This window comes from Mus caroli, unplaced genomic scaffold, assembly GCF_978045245.1.
Source record: "Mus caroli unplaced genomic scaffold, Mus_caroli_1 scaffold_15, whole genome shotgun sequence".
NCBI lineage: Eukaryota > Metazoa > Chordata > Mammalia > Rodentia > Muridae > Mus > Mus caroli.
This window is the reverse complement of record NW_028227270.1, coordinates 87,174,078-87,191,367: the sequence shown is the minus strand read 5'-3', so window position 1 is coordinate 87,191,367 and position 17,290 is coordinate 87,174,078. Positions and strand designations below refer to the sequence as shown.

Sequence of the window (17,290 nt, the reverse complement as noted above, 5' to 3'; positions counted from 1 at the left end):
CAGCAGTGAGGGTAACAGTCCCTGTCTTTGGAGTCCTCCTGCCGTGACCCTAGTCTCAGGGCCCCTGCCTAGCCAGACCACCCTTCTGGCTTCTCTCCTGTCTTGTCTGCCATCCTCTGGGTGGACACTTCCCATTACAGCCAGCCCAGCAGCTATCTGGAAATCTTGTCAAATGTTAATTGGCACCCATCATACTCTAGAGCCGGTGTGAAGAGGCTCTTGGAGGCAGCAGAGCTGGACTAACTGGAGAGAATGTGAGTCCTCAGCAAGGTCAAGCCACTGTGCTATGAAACAGCTAGCTGGGCTGCTTCAGTGAAGTTAGAGTTTCTGTCTTAGCTGTCCTCTCAGAAAGACGTTCAGCTCTGCAGTAATATCAGAGCATCCCTAGGCTTTCCATGTTGCAACCATAGGTTTTCCATGTTCAGTTCAGAGTTCACTAAACTACATGAAGTTCTCACTCAGCACTTTATTATGAACTAGGGTCTGTGACATAGGAGATGATATTACCCAGCTATACACTGATGTAAACATTCTAAGCATCGTTAGGGTAGGCAAAGCTAAGCTGTGGTGTTTAGCAATATAGATATATTAGGTGCATTTTTGTTGTTGTTTTGGTTTTTTTGTTGTTGTTGGTTTTTTTGTCTTTTGTTTTTCCAGACAAGGTTTCTCTATGAAGCTCTGGCTATCTTGGAGCTTTCTCTGTAGACCAGCCTGACCTTGAACTCAGAAATCCGCCTGCCTCTGCCTCCCAAGTGCTGGGATTAAAGGCGTGCGCCACCACTGTCCAGCAGATGCATTTTTAATTTATGGTATTTCATTTTAATTTTTTCTACATTGCTGGGGATAAGATCAGGGCATTCTATCACTAAGCAACACCCCCAGCCTCAATATTGTCAACATATGTCAGCTTTATGAAGACAGGAATCTATTACAAAACAAACATTGATCCTCTCTAGTTCTAGAGCCAGGAAGGGACTGTTGACAGAATCCTTGCTCCCCTGCTCAGAGACAATCTTTCATCTGGTCCTATTACCCACTTTGCCTTTTTTTAAGGTCATTAGTCATAACGGATCAGGATATAACAATCTTTTGAGCTAAGTCACGCCTTTAGAGATACTGAGATTTTCAGCATGTGAAGGGGATGGGGATCATTCCATAAGTGGTTTTGAGGAGGCTTCAGATATCAGGAATTAACAAAAACCAGAATCTGCATTTCAGCTCCAGTGGCAAACCTCCATGCCCCTTACTCCTTCCTGCTTGCCCAGTATCCTTATCCTTCACGTCATAGCTCAGCATCTCCCCCTCAGGGAAGCTTCCTTACCCCCACATTCACATGATTCCTTATTCATACCTTTTTAAACAGCTCTCAGCATGTGACTTGATTTTTATCCCATTGAATAGCTTTCTCAGATCTAATCTAGCCTATTTTAAAGGCTCTGTTGGGGGAGGGAGAACGTAGAAAGAGAGAAGGGCAGAAAGCATGTGCAAAGCAGGAGCAGTATGCACACAGAGGTCAGACTCTGCAGTGGCCCAGCTACATGGTCAGGCAGGCCTGGGAGCAAGGCAAGCAGGAGAGAACAGGGGTAAAATCAATGTTTACAGAAGGACACTGCAGGGTTGTATCAGCCAAAGGGAGAACCTAAGGGAGAATTCTCTGGGAATAAAAGGGTGCTGAATAGCATTTGTGACATTGGAACTAAGAGCACTGGAGTGCCATTTGACTGTGTGCCCTAGAGCATTCATTGCACATGACATCTCTCTTGTTTTCTGGTGTGTAAAGCATAGGTGCTAGCTTCTCTAGCTGACCTTCTGCAGACTGAACCTGCTCTACTCACACGAGGGAGGACAATAACCACCTTACTCAGTCTATGGATCAGGTTTTAATGTCATCCTCAAACACACTCAGGCACAACCACAATAACATCCGGTTAAACACCTGAGCACCCTGAGACCCAGTCAAATTGATATGTGACGTTAACCATGGCTATGAGGAAGGGCTGATAGGCCCTCCAGCGTTCTTGATCTTGAGGAGGCTTTCCTGGAGGTTATATTAGTGGAGTTATGTGGCAGGAGTGGCCATCTGGGTAGGGGGTGGGCTAGTTACTGGCTTCTGGTCTGGGTCACTGAAGGGAGGGAAGCCCTCTTTCTGCTGCTTCTTTGGCTCTCCAAGTCTAGCCACCAATGGGAGATGGTTAGACTTGCTAGATGCTCCCAGCTTGCTGGAGCAGTGTGAATTGGAGCATAAAGGTGGAGCCAGTTCACACTTTACTCAGCCAGATAGCAAAACAAGACCAAGGTCCTGATGGAGGGAGAGTCTAATGGAAGGCACCTGCTGCAGCCCCTGCTTGTATACCTCACCCTGCTGGGAGTTCCCAACCTCCCCACTCCCCGCCCCCATGACCTGATGACTTCTCTGTAAATGTTCATGACTTTTCTATGCCCTCACAAGCTCTGAAATAATGGCAAGGAGACTTGGTATATTTATTAATAAGCATCTCGCACTATAGCTGGGCAGGGTTCTCAACTGTTCTAACCCGACCATGCTGGCCTGGCCTATTTCCAGCAACGTCCAAGCCATGTGGTATTGCCTGACATTACCTGCCATTGTCATCTCTCTCTGGCTGCTCCTGCTCCACCTGTCCTCTCCATTCTCTCCTGGTACCTCATTCCTCCACTCTCTCTCCCTCCTTTTTCCACCCAGGACCTCTTCACTGGAAGCCGTGCCCCCTTCTTTCCTACCCAGCTAGTGACTGATCAGCTCTGTATTAACCAACCAGAGGTGATGGAAAACAGTTTTTACACAACACTGAGACAGGAGATCTCTGGGCACAGTTATCCGCATCTGAACACAAGTGTAAAACATTCCCCAACACCTCTGCCCTAGGAAGGATGGGAGAGCGATCAGCTAGAGTCCCCTGTTTGCCTCAAAAAGAAATACTCCGGGCTGAGGCCTTTTTGACTCAAAAGGAACAAAGTCTGACCCTTTCCAGGCAAATCTTAAACACATTTCCTTAAAAGAAAAAAATGCCTACAGACAGTGCATATGCCTTACATGCAATCTTTCTTTTGATCCCCATGATAGTCTCAGGGGTACCATTACAAGCATCATTTTTCAGGTGAAGAATGACAGCTGGTGGGAGAGGGGAGCTGTAGCTGCCAGTGTAGAGGTCATGCTGCTTCCATAAAGCCCTTCACCCACTGATGACCTCCATAGTGTATGTCCATTTTGGTAGCCCCAGTCGTCAGATCCCTGGAGTCTTGACAGGTTCATCCTCCACACACCACAGTAGATAATTAACCCTGCAGAGCTGGTAGAAGTGCTCCATCACGAGTGGGCAGGGGTCACTGCAGTGATTTAACTTATTTCTTCATGCCTGACCTATGATTATTAAAAGAAACTTCCCCTTGAGTTGTCTGCCCTCCCCTCTGTCCCCAAATGTCTAGTAGGGTAAAGTCTGGGGGCAGTGCCTTCTAGCTTCACCAGTTGGAAGAAATGCATAGTTCTCACACCTTCCCGTCTTCTTAGGGCTTTCTCAAAGGCATAATCAAAAAAGCAAACATTCCATTTCTGAATAGAAAGTCTGTTATGGCCAGGCAGGTCTGCATGGCTTTGAAGCTCTGCCATTGAGGGATGAGGAAAGGGTGTGTATGACCTGCTGCTGTCCACCTTCGTGATGGACAAGAGCCCCTCACAGAGAACCAGCCGCTCATTTCCAGAGAAAACAAAAGCTCATAGACTCTTCCTGGCCAATTTATAGGTTCACAAGAGACTAAGATTGTTGTTGTGCTCATTCGGAGTGAAGATGCTATAGCATGTTCTTTAGGCCCCATCACTATCAGACAGCACTCACAGCTTCATTTAAAAGCCAAGAGTGAGGACAAAATAGTAGTATGACAAGATCAGCATCTCATGCGCCATGACCAAGAGGGGCTGAGTCAGCAGAGCTCAGATGACCACTGGGTGTACCCCAACTTAACAGCTTCTCCCCAAGAGCTCTAGAATCTTTTTCTAAAGACACCACATGCTACATGCAGGACCCCTGCCTTACAGATAGGAACCTTGCAGAGCCCCTTCACTGACATCTGAACCATGTGTTTCGTGGTAGGCTTTCCCACTAGTATTCCTGGAGAATGTGATTGTTTGAAAGCCGATCAGTGAGGCATGTGTATCCTTTTATTGTCTGGGTAAGAACTGGGTCAGCAGCAGAGTAGCTTCCTGGCCGAGTGTTTATGCCTGGCTGTTCTGGTCCTGTTCCCAAGAGAATTCACAGTAGGCTCCACACAGAGTGAAGGGATGATTTGCACTAAGAAAAGGCATCAAGGAGCCGGGCGTGGTGGCGCATGCCTTTAATCCCAGCACTCGGGAGGCAGAGGCAGGCGGATTTCTGAGTTCGAGGCCACCCTGGTCTACAAAGTGAGTGCCAGGACAGTCAGGGCTACACAGAGAAACCCTGTCTCGAAAAACCAAAAAAAAAACAAAAAAACAAAACAAAAAAAAAATGAAAAGGCATCAAGGAGAATAATTTTCTTTATACTTCCATCTGTCCATCCACCCACCCACCCACCCACCCACCTATTCATCCATTCATCGATCCATCCATCCATTCAACACTGTCTGTCATACATTCATCCGCTGTCTACCCTTGCATAGATTAATATACTAATACACCGATCTAGAATCTAAGGTAGTTTTCTCATGCCTTTAATATAATGAATCTCATGTTTACTTTCCCAAGATCCAGAGACGTAGAAAAACTGTAGGTTTCATCAGGCTTCATAGCTAAAAAAGGGATCCGCAGCTGTTTTTAATGGGATCAGGCAAATTGTAGAAATGGGGCAGAACAGGTGGTGGTTGAGTTGGCATCCCTAGATGTACTTCAGGATGGTTGGGTCAGGTTTTCTTGGCTTCTGAAGCCAGCTTAATTAAGTGGTCATAGTTTGGCCTATACGTGTCCTTCTGTTACCTCAGCATCCTGGGAAGCTGAGTCCTTTCTGTGTCCTAAGACCTGCAGCTTTGAGCATCCCTGCAGCCCAATTCTTGCTGGATTAGCTGTGGGGCTGGTAAACCTTATTCCCCCCCCCTTTTGTAGATTTATTTATTATATGTAAGTACATTGTAGCTGTCTTCAGACACTCCAGAAAAGGGAGTCAGATCTCATTACAGATGGTTGTGAGCCAGCATGTGGTTGCTGGGATTTGAACTCAGGACCTTTGGAAGAGCAGTCAGTGCTCTTAACCACTGAGCCATCTCACCAGCCCACTTTATCCCTTTTAAGTAGCACATTTTAAGTCTAAATGTTCTGGTTATTATTACTAGGCATAATATTACAGTGGCCCCTAAAAGAGACCAACAGTATGTATTTCCTTTACATTTGAGTGTCTTGGTTGTCCCAACCCTGCCATAGTCACAGCAGAGTTGCAAGAGACCCAGCATCTTCTGAGGAGGGCTGCCTTCCTACAGAGTCCTCCTACTGAATGGCTGAGAATATCAGCCTTCTTGCTAAGAGATCAGAGAAGTGCAGACTGTAGTCATTGTGATTTTGCTCCAGTCTAATTCCTTTGACACCCAGTTGTCACTGTTGACAACATGGCTTGAACTTGGGCTTGGCCACTTAAAAGCTTTGTTTAAACTTTATTTCTACATTTTAGAAGCTACTAAATAAAATATTTTTTAAATCGTATTTTTTTTTGAAAGATCGAAAATCATTCCCCCTTTGACTAAAATCACATTAAATGGAAAAAAGCCTTTCCAGCACAGAAGGGCCCACCAAAGACATGATGCGACAGCTGCAGAAGTGCTTCTGCACACATGGCTGCTGCTGAGCCCCAACACCCACCCCAAATTCCTAAGGCATTTCTCCTTCTGACTGCTGGCCGCAGTCAGGCATATTTGCTCTGTACTCTGAACTTGACAGGAGTCCTTAGAACCTTGGACAAAGGCTGGCTGAGAATTCCTATTTGGCTTTAGCACTATCACTAGACAGATACCTCACCCTTCCTCCCTCCCCCCGCCCCGCCCCGCCACTCCCACCACAAAAAGAACTCACCTGTGCAAGTCAGTGAATCCTGACCTTCTATTTTTGCCATCTTTTCTTTTGAAGAATTAGGGTTACAGCCAATCATTATCACCCCTATTATTCTTTAGTCATTTTCTCAGTAGTCTTTTAAAAAATCAAGTTGGTTAAAAATGGACTCTTAAAGTAATTACCAGATCACTACCTCCACCGTTTTCCTGTCAAACCATTTATGTTCCTGATGTGATTCCACACGTATTTTCACTGCTCAGTGAAGGCCTCATGGTTTACCTTAGGAGGTGGTCAGAACTGCCAAGGGAGTTCACCTGACATTCACATTCCTGGAAACTTTATTTGGTTCTGAGAGATTCCCATCAACTGCTGAAGAGGGGAAAACACTTTTAATGCATCCACACCACTGATCAAAAGTTTGCTGTTTCCTAGGTTGCACCTGATGCCGGAAGGCAAGCACAACTTACACTTGCGCTTTGCAGATGAATTCAACAGGTTGGTAGAAGACTTTCTACAGTGAAAGTCCAGGAGACCGCTGGTGTCCGGGAGATTCTGTGTTAAAGGACCATGTCATTGCCTGTTACCTGGAGGCTCCAAAACACCTTCCCTTGCTTTTGGCCTCGGCTCACAAGACAGTCCTGCCAGGCTTTCTATCTTCCCTGCAATGTGACTCTATGCAAACAGGAAAAATAGCATACCAAAATCAGGTTATAGCTTCAATAGCTGCAAAAACATGAACATTTCCATTTTTAACATTAACTCTCTATCGTTGTCTATAAGTAAATTCTTACCATGATTTGTTTTCAAATAAAATTTATGGGAAACACTTGTAGTGTTCCTGTTTGCTATTTTAGGACTTCTTAAATATAGAACATACTTTTATTGCCTGAAATTAAAAGCTTCTGCCTTAGTCCTAGACTTGACAAGTTCATAGGGCACCAGGAATGCTAACAATTAAAACAGTAAGCAGAAGTCCCATAATGCTAATACACCCTGAAAGTTTCTATTTCAGAAAAAAAAATGTTGAAGAGAAAAGGACCATAGATTTTATACACATGCTTTTTTATTCATATAGATTTCTTGAGACAATACTGTGATCTTGAAAGAGGTTCACACTATTACATCAACAGTGAATTTCTGACAGAGGCAAACTGAGCACCATAATTTACAAATAGAAAGACCATGCTGGAGGACAACAGAAGTTCACTAAGGGTGCACAATGTATCTGAGAAGTTCTCAAGCCTCATCCTCGCCCTCCTCCTCCTCGAACTCGCCCTGCTCATCAGCCGTGGCATCCTGGTACTGCTGGTACTCAGACACCAGGTCATTCATGTTGCTCTCCGCCTCGGTGAACTCCATCTCGTCCATGCCCTCACCCGTGTACCAGTGCAAGAAAGCCTTGCGCCGGAACATGGCAGTGAACTGCTCCGAGATGCGCTTGAACAGCTCCTGGATGGCAGTGCTGTTGCCAATGAAAGTGGCTGACATCTTGAGGCCACGAGGAGGGATGTCACACACAGCTGTCTTGACGTTGTTGGGGATCCACTCCACGAAGTAGCTGCTGTTCTTGTTCTGCACGTTGAGCATCTGCTCATCCACCTCCTTCATGGACATGCGGCCACGGAAAATGGCAGCCACGGTCAAGTAGCGGCCATGGCGAGGGTCGCAGGCAGCCATCATGTTCTTGGAGTCGAACATCTGCTGGGTCAGCTCGGGCACTGTCAGGGCTCGGTACTGCTGGCTGCCCCGGCTGGTCAGAGGTGCAAAGCCTGGCATGAAGAAGTGCAGGCGTGGGAATGGCACCATGTTCACGGCCAGCTTGCGCAGGTCTGCGTTCAGCTGACCTGGGAAGCGCAGGCAGGTGGTCACTCCACTCATGGTGGCTGACACCAGGTGGTTGAGATCGCCATAGGTGGGTGTGGTCAGCTTCAGGGTGCGGAAGCAGATGTCATACAGAGCCTCATTGTCAATGGAATAGGTTTCATCTGTGTTCTCTACCAGCTGGTGCACTGAGAGGGTAGCATTATAGGGCTCCACCACAGTGTCAGAGACCTTGGGTGAGGGCATGACGCTGAAGGTGTTCATGATGCGGTCTGGGTACTCCTCTCTGATCTTGCTGATGAGCAGGGTCCCCATGCCTGAGCCAGTGCCTCCCCCCAGTGAGTGGGTCAGCTGGAAGCCCTGGAGACAGTCACAGCTTTCAGACTCCTTCCTCACCACATCTAGGACAGAGTCCACCAGCTCGGCCCCCTCTGTGTAGTGGCCCTTTGCCCAGTTATTTCCTGCACCACTCTGGCCTGAAAGAAAAAAAGAGAATATTAGACAGTTAGGAATCCAGGGTGGTGTCCTTGGACTGTAGAGGAAATGGTAGAAGTGGCCTTAGAAAACATTCAGTAGTCTTTTAGATATACTTTTATGGGAAAGAAATATTGTCAGTGTATCCAGTGACCTCAAAAACCTCGGGGATCATAATAAAGTAAGAATCAAGGAAGAGGACACATTTTAACAATACTCAGTAGCTTCTAAACTTAAGCACAGAGAGCATTCTGTAAATACCCTTAATTAGGTATAATTAAAGAGGCAGGGAAGGCAGCTGTAAGCATTTGAGCTTCACCTTGGTCACTGGAGTGGTTGCCTGGCATCAGAAGTCCTTTGAAATCCCCTGCAGCCTGTAATGCCCTCTTTAAAGGCTTTCATCCGCTCCTCCCCTGTCCCCAGACAATGTTCCTCACAGAGGCCTTGCACAGCCTCTACCAGGCCTACACTCTCCTCTGAGCTGTCAAGAGTGACCACAGACATGATCTTGTCAGCTGCCTAGGTTAGGCCAGGACTTGTGGTCTGTGGGACACAGGCTCAGCTGGATGCTGCACACAGAACTGTAAAGCCCACGGCTGCTAGGAAGGGAGTGAGTCATCTGGCCAGCTCTCATGGAGCATGACGACATACCGAACACAAAGTTGTCTGGCCTGAAGATCTGGCCGAATGGTCCCGACCTCACTGAGTCCATGGTGCCCGGCTCCAGGTCCACTAGGATGGCCCGAGGTACATATTTGTTGCCTGTGGGGACAAGAGCTGACTTAAAATTGGGCTTGAGAAAGGACATGGATATGGCAAAAGAATTCATTGCAGAGATCCCAGCATTGAGACAAAGGAGGAAAAAGAAAATGGAGACACAAAGCATGCAGAGGTCTTCAGGAATTATGAAGTGCTTTTTTAAAAAAAATGAATATGCAAAAAACCCATTTCCTTGTCTGCATGCTGGTAGGCTGCTTTCTCTGCCACAGTATGGAAAGCAAGACTGCCATCCAAACCCTTACCAGCAGCTTCATTGTAGTACACATTGATCCTCTCCAGCTGCAAGTCACTGTCACCATGGTAACTGCCAGTGGGGTCGATGCCATGCTCATCGCTTATCACCTCCCAAAACTGAAATGAAGACAATCCCACATCATGCTTAGAATCTCTCTGTCACCAGAAAGGTCTCTGTCAGACAGCAGGGCAAGAGCCTGGTGGGCTGCTGGCCTCCATGTATTTGGGCAGCAGCTGCTGCTGCAGAGGGTCTTGGGAATGCGCAATGCATCAGCCATATTATGACCACAGATGCAGGGCTGGGAGGAGCCTGCAGAAGGAAGTGGGCACAGCGGATCTCCAAGAACTGCAGAGGCAGCTGCTTTCTATCACTCCAGGCAAGGCTGAATGTTACACATACAGGCTGATGGATGGGAAAGGCAGAAGGGAAAGTCAGGTGCCCCGCCCCCTGTGCCTCCAGGGATCAATGGCTGCTGGCACAGACTCCATGACAGCTTTCAACAGCCCAGTTTTATACCACTGACCTACATATTGGCTTCGGGTATTGACCCTGGCTAGGAATGTTCGGGGATGGGCAGTACAATCCTGAGAGGGCGTCTGGCAGCTCCGGGAAAAAGCTGGCCATCCTCAGGATGTAACCTCCATTGTGACTTGGCAGCAGGAAAGGGAGTGGAGAGGTTGGGTGGGCAATATGGCGGTGTTGAAAGAGACCATGTCCTTGTACAGGCACCCGCCCACACCCATGTTAAATACCCATTGCTGTCTCCCCGCTGCCGTCGGGTCTCACAGCCCCCATTCCAAGCAGTCTTGCAAAGGAGAAAGAGGACCATAGTGTTTTATGTCACATCTAAATGAGCCCTTGTTAGAGAATTTGTCTAACACCCTCGTCTGTTGGCCCAAAGACACGCCTCTGTAACATCTGTCAACCCAATGACACTGCATTTTTTTCATTCAAATGACAGAAATATATATATACAATATATATGAATTACATTTGACATGAGATTTTTTTCAATACATGTAGTGACCCACCCCAACCCAAATTTCAGACACGGAAAAAAAACCAGACTAATGTCAGCTGCACCCCGCAGAAGGGCTGTTACCCAAAGCAATGTAATGGACCTTAATTTAAGACACCCTTGTCAAACCCATCCTGGCAAGTTGGTCGGCTTTCAGGACCCGGCCCGCCCAGTAGCCAGCGGTGGAATGCGACACCAGCCGGGGCTCCTCAGGATCCCCTAGGCTCGGCCTGCTTCCGCGACACCCCCCCCCCCCGTACCCCTCTCCCCACACAACCTTGGGACCCTGACCGGATGAGGCTACCTCATCCATATCCTCCCTAGGGATGAGCCCACCTTAGCGCCGATCTGGTTGCCACACTGGCCCGCCTGGATGTGCACGATCTCGCGCATGGTGCTGGCTGTAGAAGGGGTGGAGGCTCTTGCCCTCGGAGCAGTGCGTGGACAGAGGGCTAAGGAGCGCAAAAGACCAGTCGCCCTCCCCCAGCACCGCCTTTTATACCCAGGGACCGCCCAGTCCCGCTGACGTCATGGGGGCAGAGCCGAGGGGCGGCGCGGCGGGGACTGCGGCACCGCGAGAGGGAGCCGGGGCGCGGTGCGAGGTATGGGGCACCCGTCTGTATCCAGCCTCCTAGGGTTATTACGTCCCCCAGCCAGTCCTGCTTGCTTCCCCTCAGTGTCCACCTGAGGTGTTTGTCTACTGTCGAGACCTTTAAGTTACACTCTGGTTCTGCTCCCACACTGCTCACTTCCCACCATTCCGAGTACTAGAGATGGGGCTCCTGCCTCCCCAGTAGCAGGACAGGTGTGGCCTCGCTCTTGGATATGGAGCCCAGAAATGAAAATGCATCTCTACTAGTTGTCCTTTCTGAAAAGGGGTGCCTGCATCCTGGGCAGGACTTGAACTGCAGCCTGGTTCTCTTTCAAGTCTGCTTGGTAACTAAGGGCAAGTCGAAAGCCAGGCGGTACCGCTTGGGAGGAAGGAGGGGAGGGTCGAATGAGGGTCTGGACTGTTTCAAGGACGACAAGGATGCTATACAGGTCGATTGCTAGGTATAGAGGAGGAAGAGTGACGTTTTTCTGCTCTGGACTCTTGGGTCCTAAAAGCCTCTTAAAAGTCGAAATTCTGCTCTCAGGCATGTGTTGGAGCGAGAGAGCAAGGGAGGGAAGTGGAGGTAGCTAATACAGTGAGTGTGAGTTGAGATGCTGGTCTGAGAGAGACACAGTGGTTTTCATGGGCTGGGTAAGTTAACCAAAGAGCCTCACTGACAGAAGGTCACAGTGATCACGTTTTGGACACAGTGCTTAAAATATATTTGTTCAATGACTCACTTGTTTTCACTTTTAAAAATGTGATAACCAGGAATATATAAAAAACACTGTTGCAGCCCACATTCAGGGCTCGCATTTCCTCCTCTTGGCTAGTACTGTCCCACAAAAGGTATCAACACTACCCAGATTCCTCCGCTCAGAAAAGCAAGGTTTAAAACCTGACCAGCTACAAATTGAGAACGTCCAAGAACCTGCAGTTTTTCTATTAGCAGAAACCATAGGCTTGGCGCTAGGACTGGGCCACCAGGAGTTACTCTTCACTGGTCTGGCACAGTGGAGGGGTAAACAGGAGTTTCCACCAGTTCCTCTCAGGAGCCAGTTTCTTCAAACACTAAATAATTATAGGTGCTGTGGAGCTGGCTTTGTGAACAGGAAACGAGAAGGTGTATATGAAAGCAGGTTGAGTTTATGGAGTGAAAATGCCTTCATAAAGTCCAAAGGGATGCTGCTGTAAATGTGGATCTTGTTTGCCATGTTAATATTGGGTCATTTGCTGAGGTGGGAGCCACAAGCCAGTCACTCGTGATTAAGCCCAGGTGAAGTTACATCATCGTGGATTCCGCTTCAGGGACCCAGACCTCCAGGCTCCTCCCTCCTAGCAGGCAGGCTGTGCTGGGACCTCCTCAGATGGAAATAGATGTCCTATATGTCCCTCTTTCTCCTTCCCATCCCCAAGCTGTTGGGTCCCAGGTTTGGCCTTCAGAGCTTTTCCCCCAATCTGCCTCCATCTCCACATCATGGGTCTTCCTGAATAGCTAGAAGGTTCCAGAACCTCTGCCGAAACGGCTTTGGAGAATGTCACTGACTGTGGCACTTCACAAAGGTTTCCTGAGACAGTTGCCTCCTGGTGTTTGTGGCTTCATTCCTAATGGAAGTTTAAGGCCAAGCGGAAGAGAGGAAGAGATCCTGGGGATGTGAGGTTCCCTAGCAGGCGGAGAATAGTGATGTTTTTCTACCATTTCCTCCAGCCACTCAACTCACCTTTGAGCCTACATCACCAGATGAAAATAATGTGCTAAAGGACAAGCAGCACCCCATGTGCTCTGTACACTGAGTGGCCCTGAAAAGTAAGTGAACAGTGACTGTGTTGTTCAGGGCAGACACTAGCTCCTGAAGACCATCTGCTTTGGACCTTGTCTCGAGTCAGCCTGCTTCTGCCATCGGGCGTCCAGCCTTGATGTCTATTAATGTATAGCCAGAGAAACACAGATTTCAAACAATGCCTGCCCTGCCCAAAGTGACTCATCTGAGGGCTGAGTCTGCTTTCCTCTCTCTCCAGTATGAATATCCAAACTCCCTCATACTATCACAAAGCAAAGCTGCTTTGTGGAGGGAGGGTGCATGACAGGAGGAGATGAGCCAAGTAACACCCCCTCCCAACCCCTGCTTTATAACAGGTCTCTGAAATGTTTTTTTGGGGGGAGGGGGAATAGCCCCTCCCTCCTTTTATCTGTTTTTCTTGTCTAAGAGGAGCAGTTCTGCTGGTTATTGGACAGGTGATGGGTGGCAAAGGACAACAATGTCCTCCAACCACAGGCCATTTCCTGCTTTAGAACCACTGTTACCAACAGCATCTGTGCCCCAAAGGCTTCGCAAAGTAGCAGTGACAGAGTTTAGACTAGAGGGTGGTCAGCTGGGCATGAACTCAGGCCTCACACTCTGCCAAGTTTCTCACTTTGCCTTCACCAGGCTCCGCCAGGAAGGGTCCTCATGAGAAAGCTTTGGCAAACCATGTTCTGTGAGCACATCCCATGTTAGGTGCAACCATGACAGATGTTCCTTCTATAGGTGACAGACATTCCTGAGACAGATTGTTCAGCCCACTTACAGGGGTCGTAAAATTTTGGAAACATTAGTTTTGACATTAACACCACCAAATGTATTCACTTTGCACCTGATAACAATAAAGTGCCTAGTGATGGTTTCCAAGCACCTCCAAGAATGTGCCGGGTTCTTTTCACAAGAGCCAATCACCACTGGAGATGGGAGAGGCACCTCCAGGCCTCTTGAACTCAGGTTGAGCTCTAAGCCCATGAATACATGTGTGTTATGTACATATATATGTGTGTTATGTACATATATATGTCTTGGTTATAAAATTTTAAAATTTAGAGCTGGCATGAAGACTCAGCAAGTAAAGATGTTTGCCATACAAACCTGGCCACTGAGTTCATTCCCTGAATCCCACATAAAGGTCGACGGAGAGAACTGACTTCACAAAATGTTCTCCTTTGATTCCCATCTGCCTGTGAGAGCACATTCACACGTAAAACACTTTTAAATTTTGGAAAGTATTAAGAGGTCTAATGTATCCACTCATTTCTAGATGTGTGTGGTTTCACTATCGATATCTGATGGGAATATCTTCATTTTCCTCCACTTGTGGGTTGAGGCGTTTTCCTTTTGAACATAATTTTAAAATCTCTGCCTTTGTAATTAAGAACAAATGCTAGGGGCTGGAGGGATGGCTCAGCAGTTAAGAGCACTAATTACTCTTCCATAGGTCCTGAGTTCAATTCCCAGCAACCACCTGGTGGCTCACAACCATCTGTAATGGGTTCTGATGCCCTCTTCTGGAGTGTCTGAAGACAGTAAGAGTTTACTCATATACAGAAAAATAGCTAAATATTTTTTTAAAGAAAAAAGAACAAATACCATCTTTTTATTCCTTGACTTAAGTACAATGTCACAGAGTCTCAGACATATGCAATCCCCACCCCACCCCTGCTGCTATCATTCTCTCCATCACCTGGACCGTACCACATCCTCTAAATGGATCATTTCACATAGCCATAGCTGTTTTGTGTGAGGGGAAGAATACCCCCCACCCCATTCTCTGACTGGTAAGAGGACAGGCCACAGAGCCTGAGTGGAAGGTACAAATCCCAAACACCTAACCTCCTCTTCCCCACTTCCTCGTCTGTGAATTGGGAATAATTATTACCAGCCCTCTGCATATGTTCATTCATCTAACCATATTTAAGGAGTTAAAAATATTTGCAATAAATGCTTCTGACTGTTGTCATTGTCCGAACAGTATGATATGACATGCACAGTAGATACAGCGTGATGTGTATAATGTCAGGCATTGTTAGAAATCTAGAAATAGTGTGCAGTCCATAGGAGGCTGTGCATAGGCCGTGCAGATTCTGTACCATTTTATAGAAGAGACTTGATGTGTCTAAGGAGCTGGGCTATTTCCATGAACACTGAGGGACAATTGTACCCACCCCCCCCCCGGGGCTGTTACAAAGACTGACAGACTAATGTGTGACAACACTTACAATACCACCTGCCACATGACAATGCTAGTTACAAAAATCTGAGCTTTTACAGCTGGCATGATCATATCCTCTACCCCCCTTCTCCCTCTCTCTGCCCTCTTCTCTCCCTGTCCCACTCAGGGCACTTGTATTTCTTATTACTCTTGCCACAGTGTCAAAATATCCGATAAAACAAGATGGGGAGGGTTTATGTGGGCTTCTGCCAAAGGTTCAGCATGCGTTCGCTCTGTCTCATATGCTCCTTTATAAATCACAGTCAACTCATGTTCCGTGCCATAGTTTGTATTTTCCATATCCCCCAAATGCTCATGTGTTAAAGGCTTGCTTCCTAACTTCTGACCCTGTAAGGAGTGGTGGAACCTTTAAAAGGTAGGGTTTAGTAGAAGGAAGTTAACTCACTGAGAGAGTGCACTCACTAGAGGGGGATTCTGGGACTCTAGTCCCACCTCCTCTTTCTTTTCCCATTTGTAGCCTCTGTTCACATAACACCTTCCTTCACCATCACCCTAGTGTACACATCCAGCACAGGTTCACAAAGCAATGAATCAACCAATCATCAGCCAAACTGCTGACACTGTGAGCCAAGTAGAACTTCCCTCCTTACAATATGGTTTTTTTTTTTTTCATCCATGGTATTTTGTACCAGGATATTTTTGTGACAGAAAGCTGATTGACACTTTCTATGTGGGTCTCTAGTTCAATAGTTCTCAACCTACAGGTCACGACCCCCTTTGGGGTTGAATGATCCTTCCACAGGGTTGAATATCAGATATCCTGCATCTCAGATATTTATTTTATGATTCATAACAGTAGCAAAATTACAGTTATGAAGGAACAACATAACAAATCTTATGGTTGGGGTTACCATAACCTGAGGAACTGTATTAAAGGGTTGCAGCATTAAGCAGGTTGAGAACCACTGGTATAGTTAACTGAACCCTTTCCATGCTCTGCTCCCCATGCTGCGATGTGTACATCCTCTTACCATCTGTGATGGTTTGTATATGCTTGACCCAGGGAGTGGCACTAGAAGGTGTGGCCCTGTTGGAGTAGGTGTGTCACTGTGGGTGTGGGCTTTAAGACCCTCATCCTAGCTGCCTAGGAGTCAGCATTCTGCTAGCAGAATGAAAATGCAGAACTCTCAGCTCCTCCTGCACCATGCCTGCCTGGATGCTGTCATGTTCCTGCCTTGATGAAAATGGACAGCCCCAATTAAATGTTGTCCTTATAAGAGTTGTCTTGGTCATAGTGTCTGTTCACAGCAGTAAAACCCTAACTAAGACCCCATCCATACTCTTGGTCCCTGAGAAAAACCAGTGGCCTGTAGTTGTGACAAAACAGTGGCACTCATAAGCAGCAAGCTGAGACATCTTTTGAACATTCCTCCTACACAAGTCCCTTGGTCTGTAGGTCCCCAGGGAACCCCTTGAACCACATAGTGCAGTAGAGTGACCAACTCTGAGGTACCCAGAGCCCAGGAGACCTCGTTCCCATTGCTTTGCAGCTTTGTTTCCCTCATTACCTAGTCACAGAACACTGGCTTTCACATCTCGCCAAGATCTATTTGCCAAGGAATTTGGGTGTGGCTACCGTCCACCGGGCCAAGCTAGTGTAGAAAGAACACTATTCAGTTCTTCCAGAGTGTTCCAGAGCCCAAGATATGTTCATTTTCACTTTCAAGGCAAATAACAAGTTGGGGAGGTTGACATCAATATTTTCTTCTCTTCTAAAGGGAAGGAAGCCAGTTATTTGAACAGAGCCTAATTTTGCCATTGCTAAAAGCATGCAGGGGAGTTTTGCAGCAAATATTTGCCAAGCATGAGGAAGAGAGCCTGGCTCAGAAATGGTTGTCCTGTGTGCTCTTCCATGTGGGCCTTTTCCAGCCACACTGCTGTACTTCATCAGCCTTTGATTCAGAAACAGTTTCTCCCTTTCTGTTCCTACCGTGGTCTATGCTGCTTTTGTAAGAGCAGTCTGCATAGGAAGCCGAATCCAAGGAACATCCAGGGAAAGTGCTTTCAAAACTCCAAGGGATCTCCTTTAACTAAAAAGGAATGTTGAAATAAATTTTTCAACACTGTTTATTGGGCCAAAAGCACTTCAGATTTTTTTTTTTTAAAGAAATCTGTCCAGAGGCCTCCTTGACTGTGAAGCTGGGATCTTCATAGAAACCCCAAATCATTCCTGGTTCTTATGGTCCCTTTTTATGGAAGATAAATCCCAGAAATGCTTAATTAGTTGGGAGGGGCACTCCTTTGCATCTGTCACTATAGATGCCTCATTGCCAGGTGTACCAAACAGTCCTAAGCACTGTCTTCAT

The 17,290-nt window shown here is 47.1% G+C and overlaps 2 protein-coding genes across 2 annotated transcripts in view; one reads left to right on the top strand and one right to left on the bottom strand.

Moving 5' to 3' along the window:
• Positions 1-6,852, top strand: part of Bphl (biphenyl hydrolase like) — a 35,457-nt gene extending 28,605 nt beyond the window's left edge. Inside the window, exon 7 of the mRNA XM_021180335.3 lies at positions 6,459-6,852. Coding sequence (XP_021035994.1) covers positions 6,459-6,546 — 88 coding nt within the window. The 3' untranslated portion in view covers positions 6,547-6,852. The remainder of the gene's footprint in view (positions 1-6,458) is intronic.
• Positions 6,853-7,071: 219 nt separating this feature from the next.
• On the bottom strand, positions 7,072-10,837 carry LOC147001026 (tubulin beta-2A chain). Its single transcript, XM_085831188.1, has 4 exons — positions 10,691-10,837; positions 9,344-9,452; positions 8,973-9,083; positions 7,072-8,323 (listed from the first exon to the last, which is right to left on the bottom strand). The coding sequence occupies exons 1-4, from the start codon at positions 10,745-10,747 to the stop codon at positions 7,263-7,265; spliced, it is 1,338 nt and encodes a 445-aa protein (XP_085687314.1). The 5' UTR covers positions 10,748-10,837; the 3' UTR covers positions 7,072-7,262.
• Positions 10,838-17,290: the final 6,453 nt, after the last annotated feature.

Excerpts from the sequence above, each read along its gene's own strand:
- LOC147001026 (XM_085831188.1), bottom strand. The coding sequence starts at position 10,747 with ATGCGCGAGATCGTGCACATCCAGGCGGGCCAGTGTGGCAACCAGATC. Across the intron at positions 9,453-10,690 it reads GCAACCAGATCGGCGCTAAG|TTTTGGGAGGTGATAAGCGA; the intron begins GTGGGCTCATCC and ends TCTTCATTTCAG. Across the intron at positions 8,324-8,972 it reads GCCAGACAACTTTGTGTTCG|GCCAGAGTGGTGCAGGAAAT; the intron begins GTATGTCGTCAT and ends TTTTTCTTTCAG.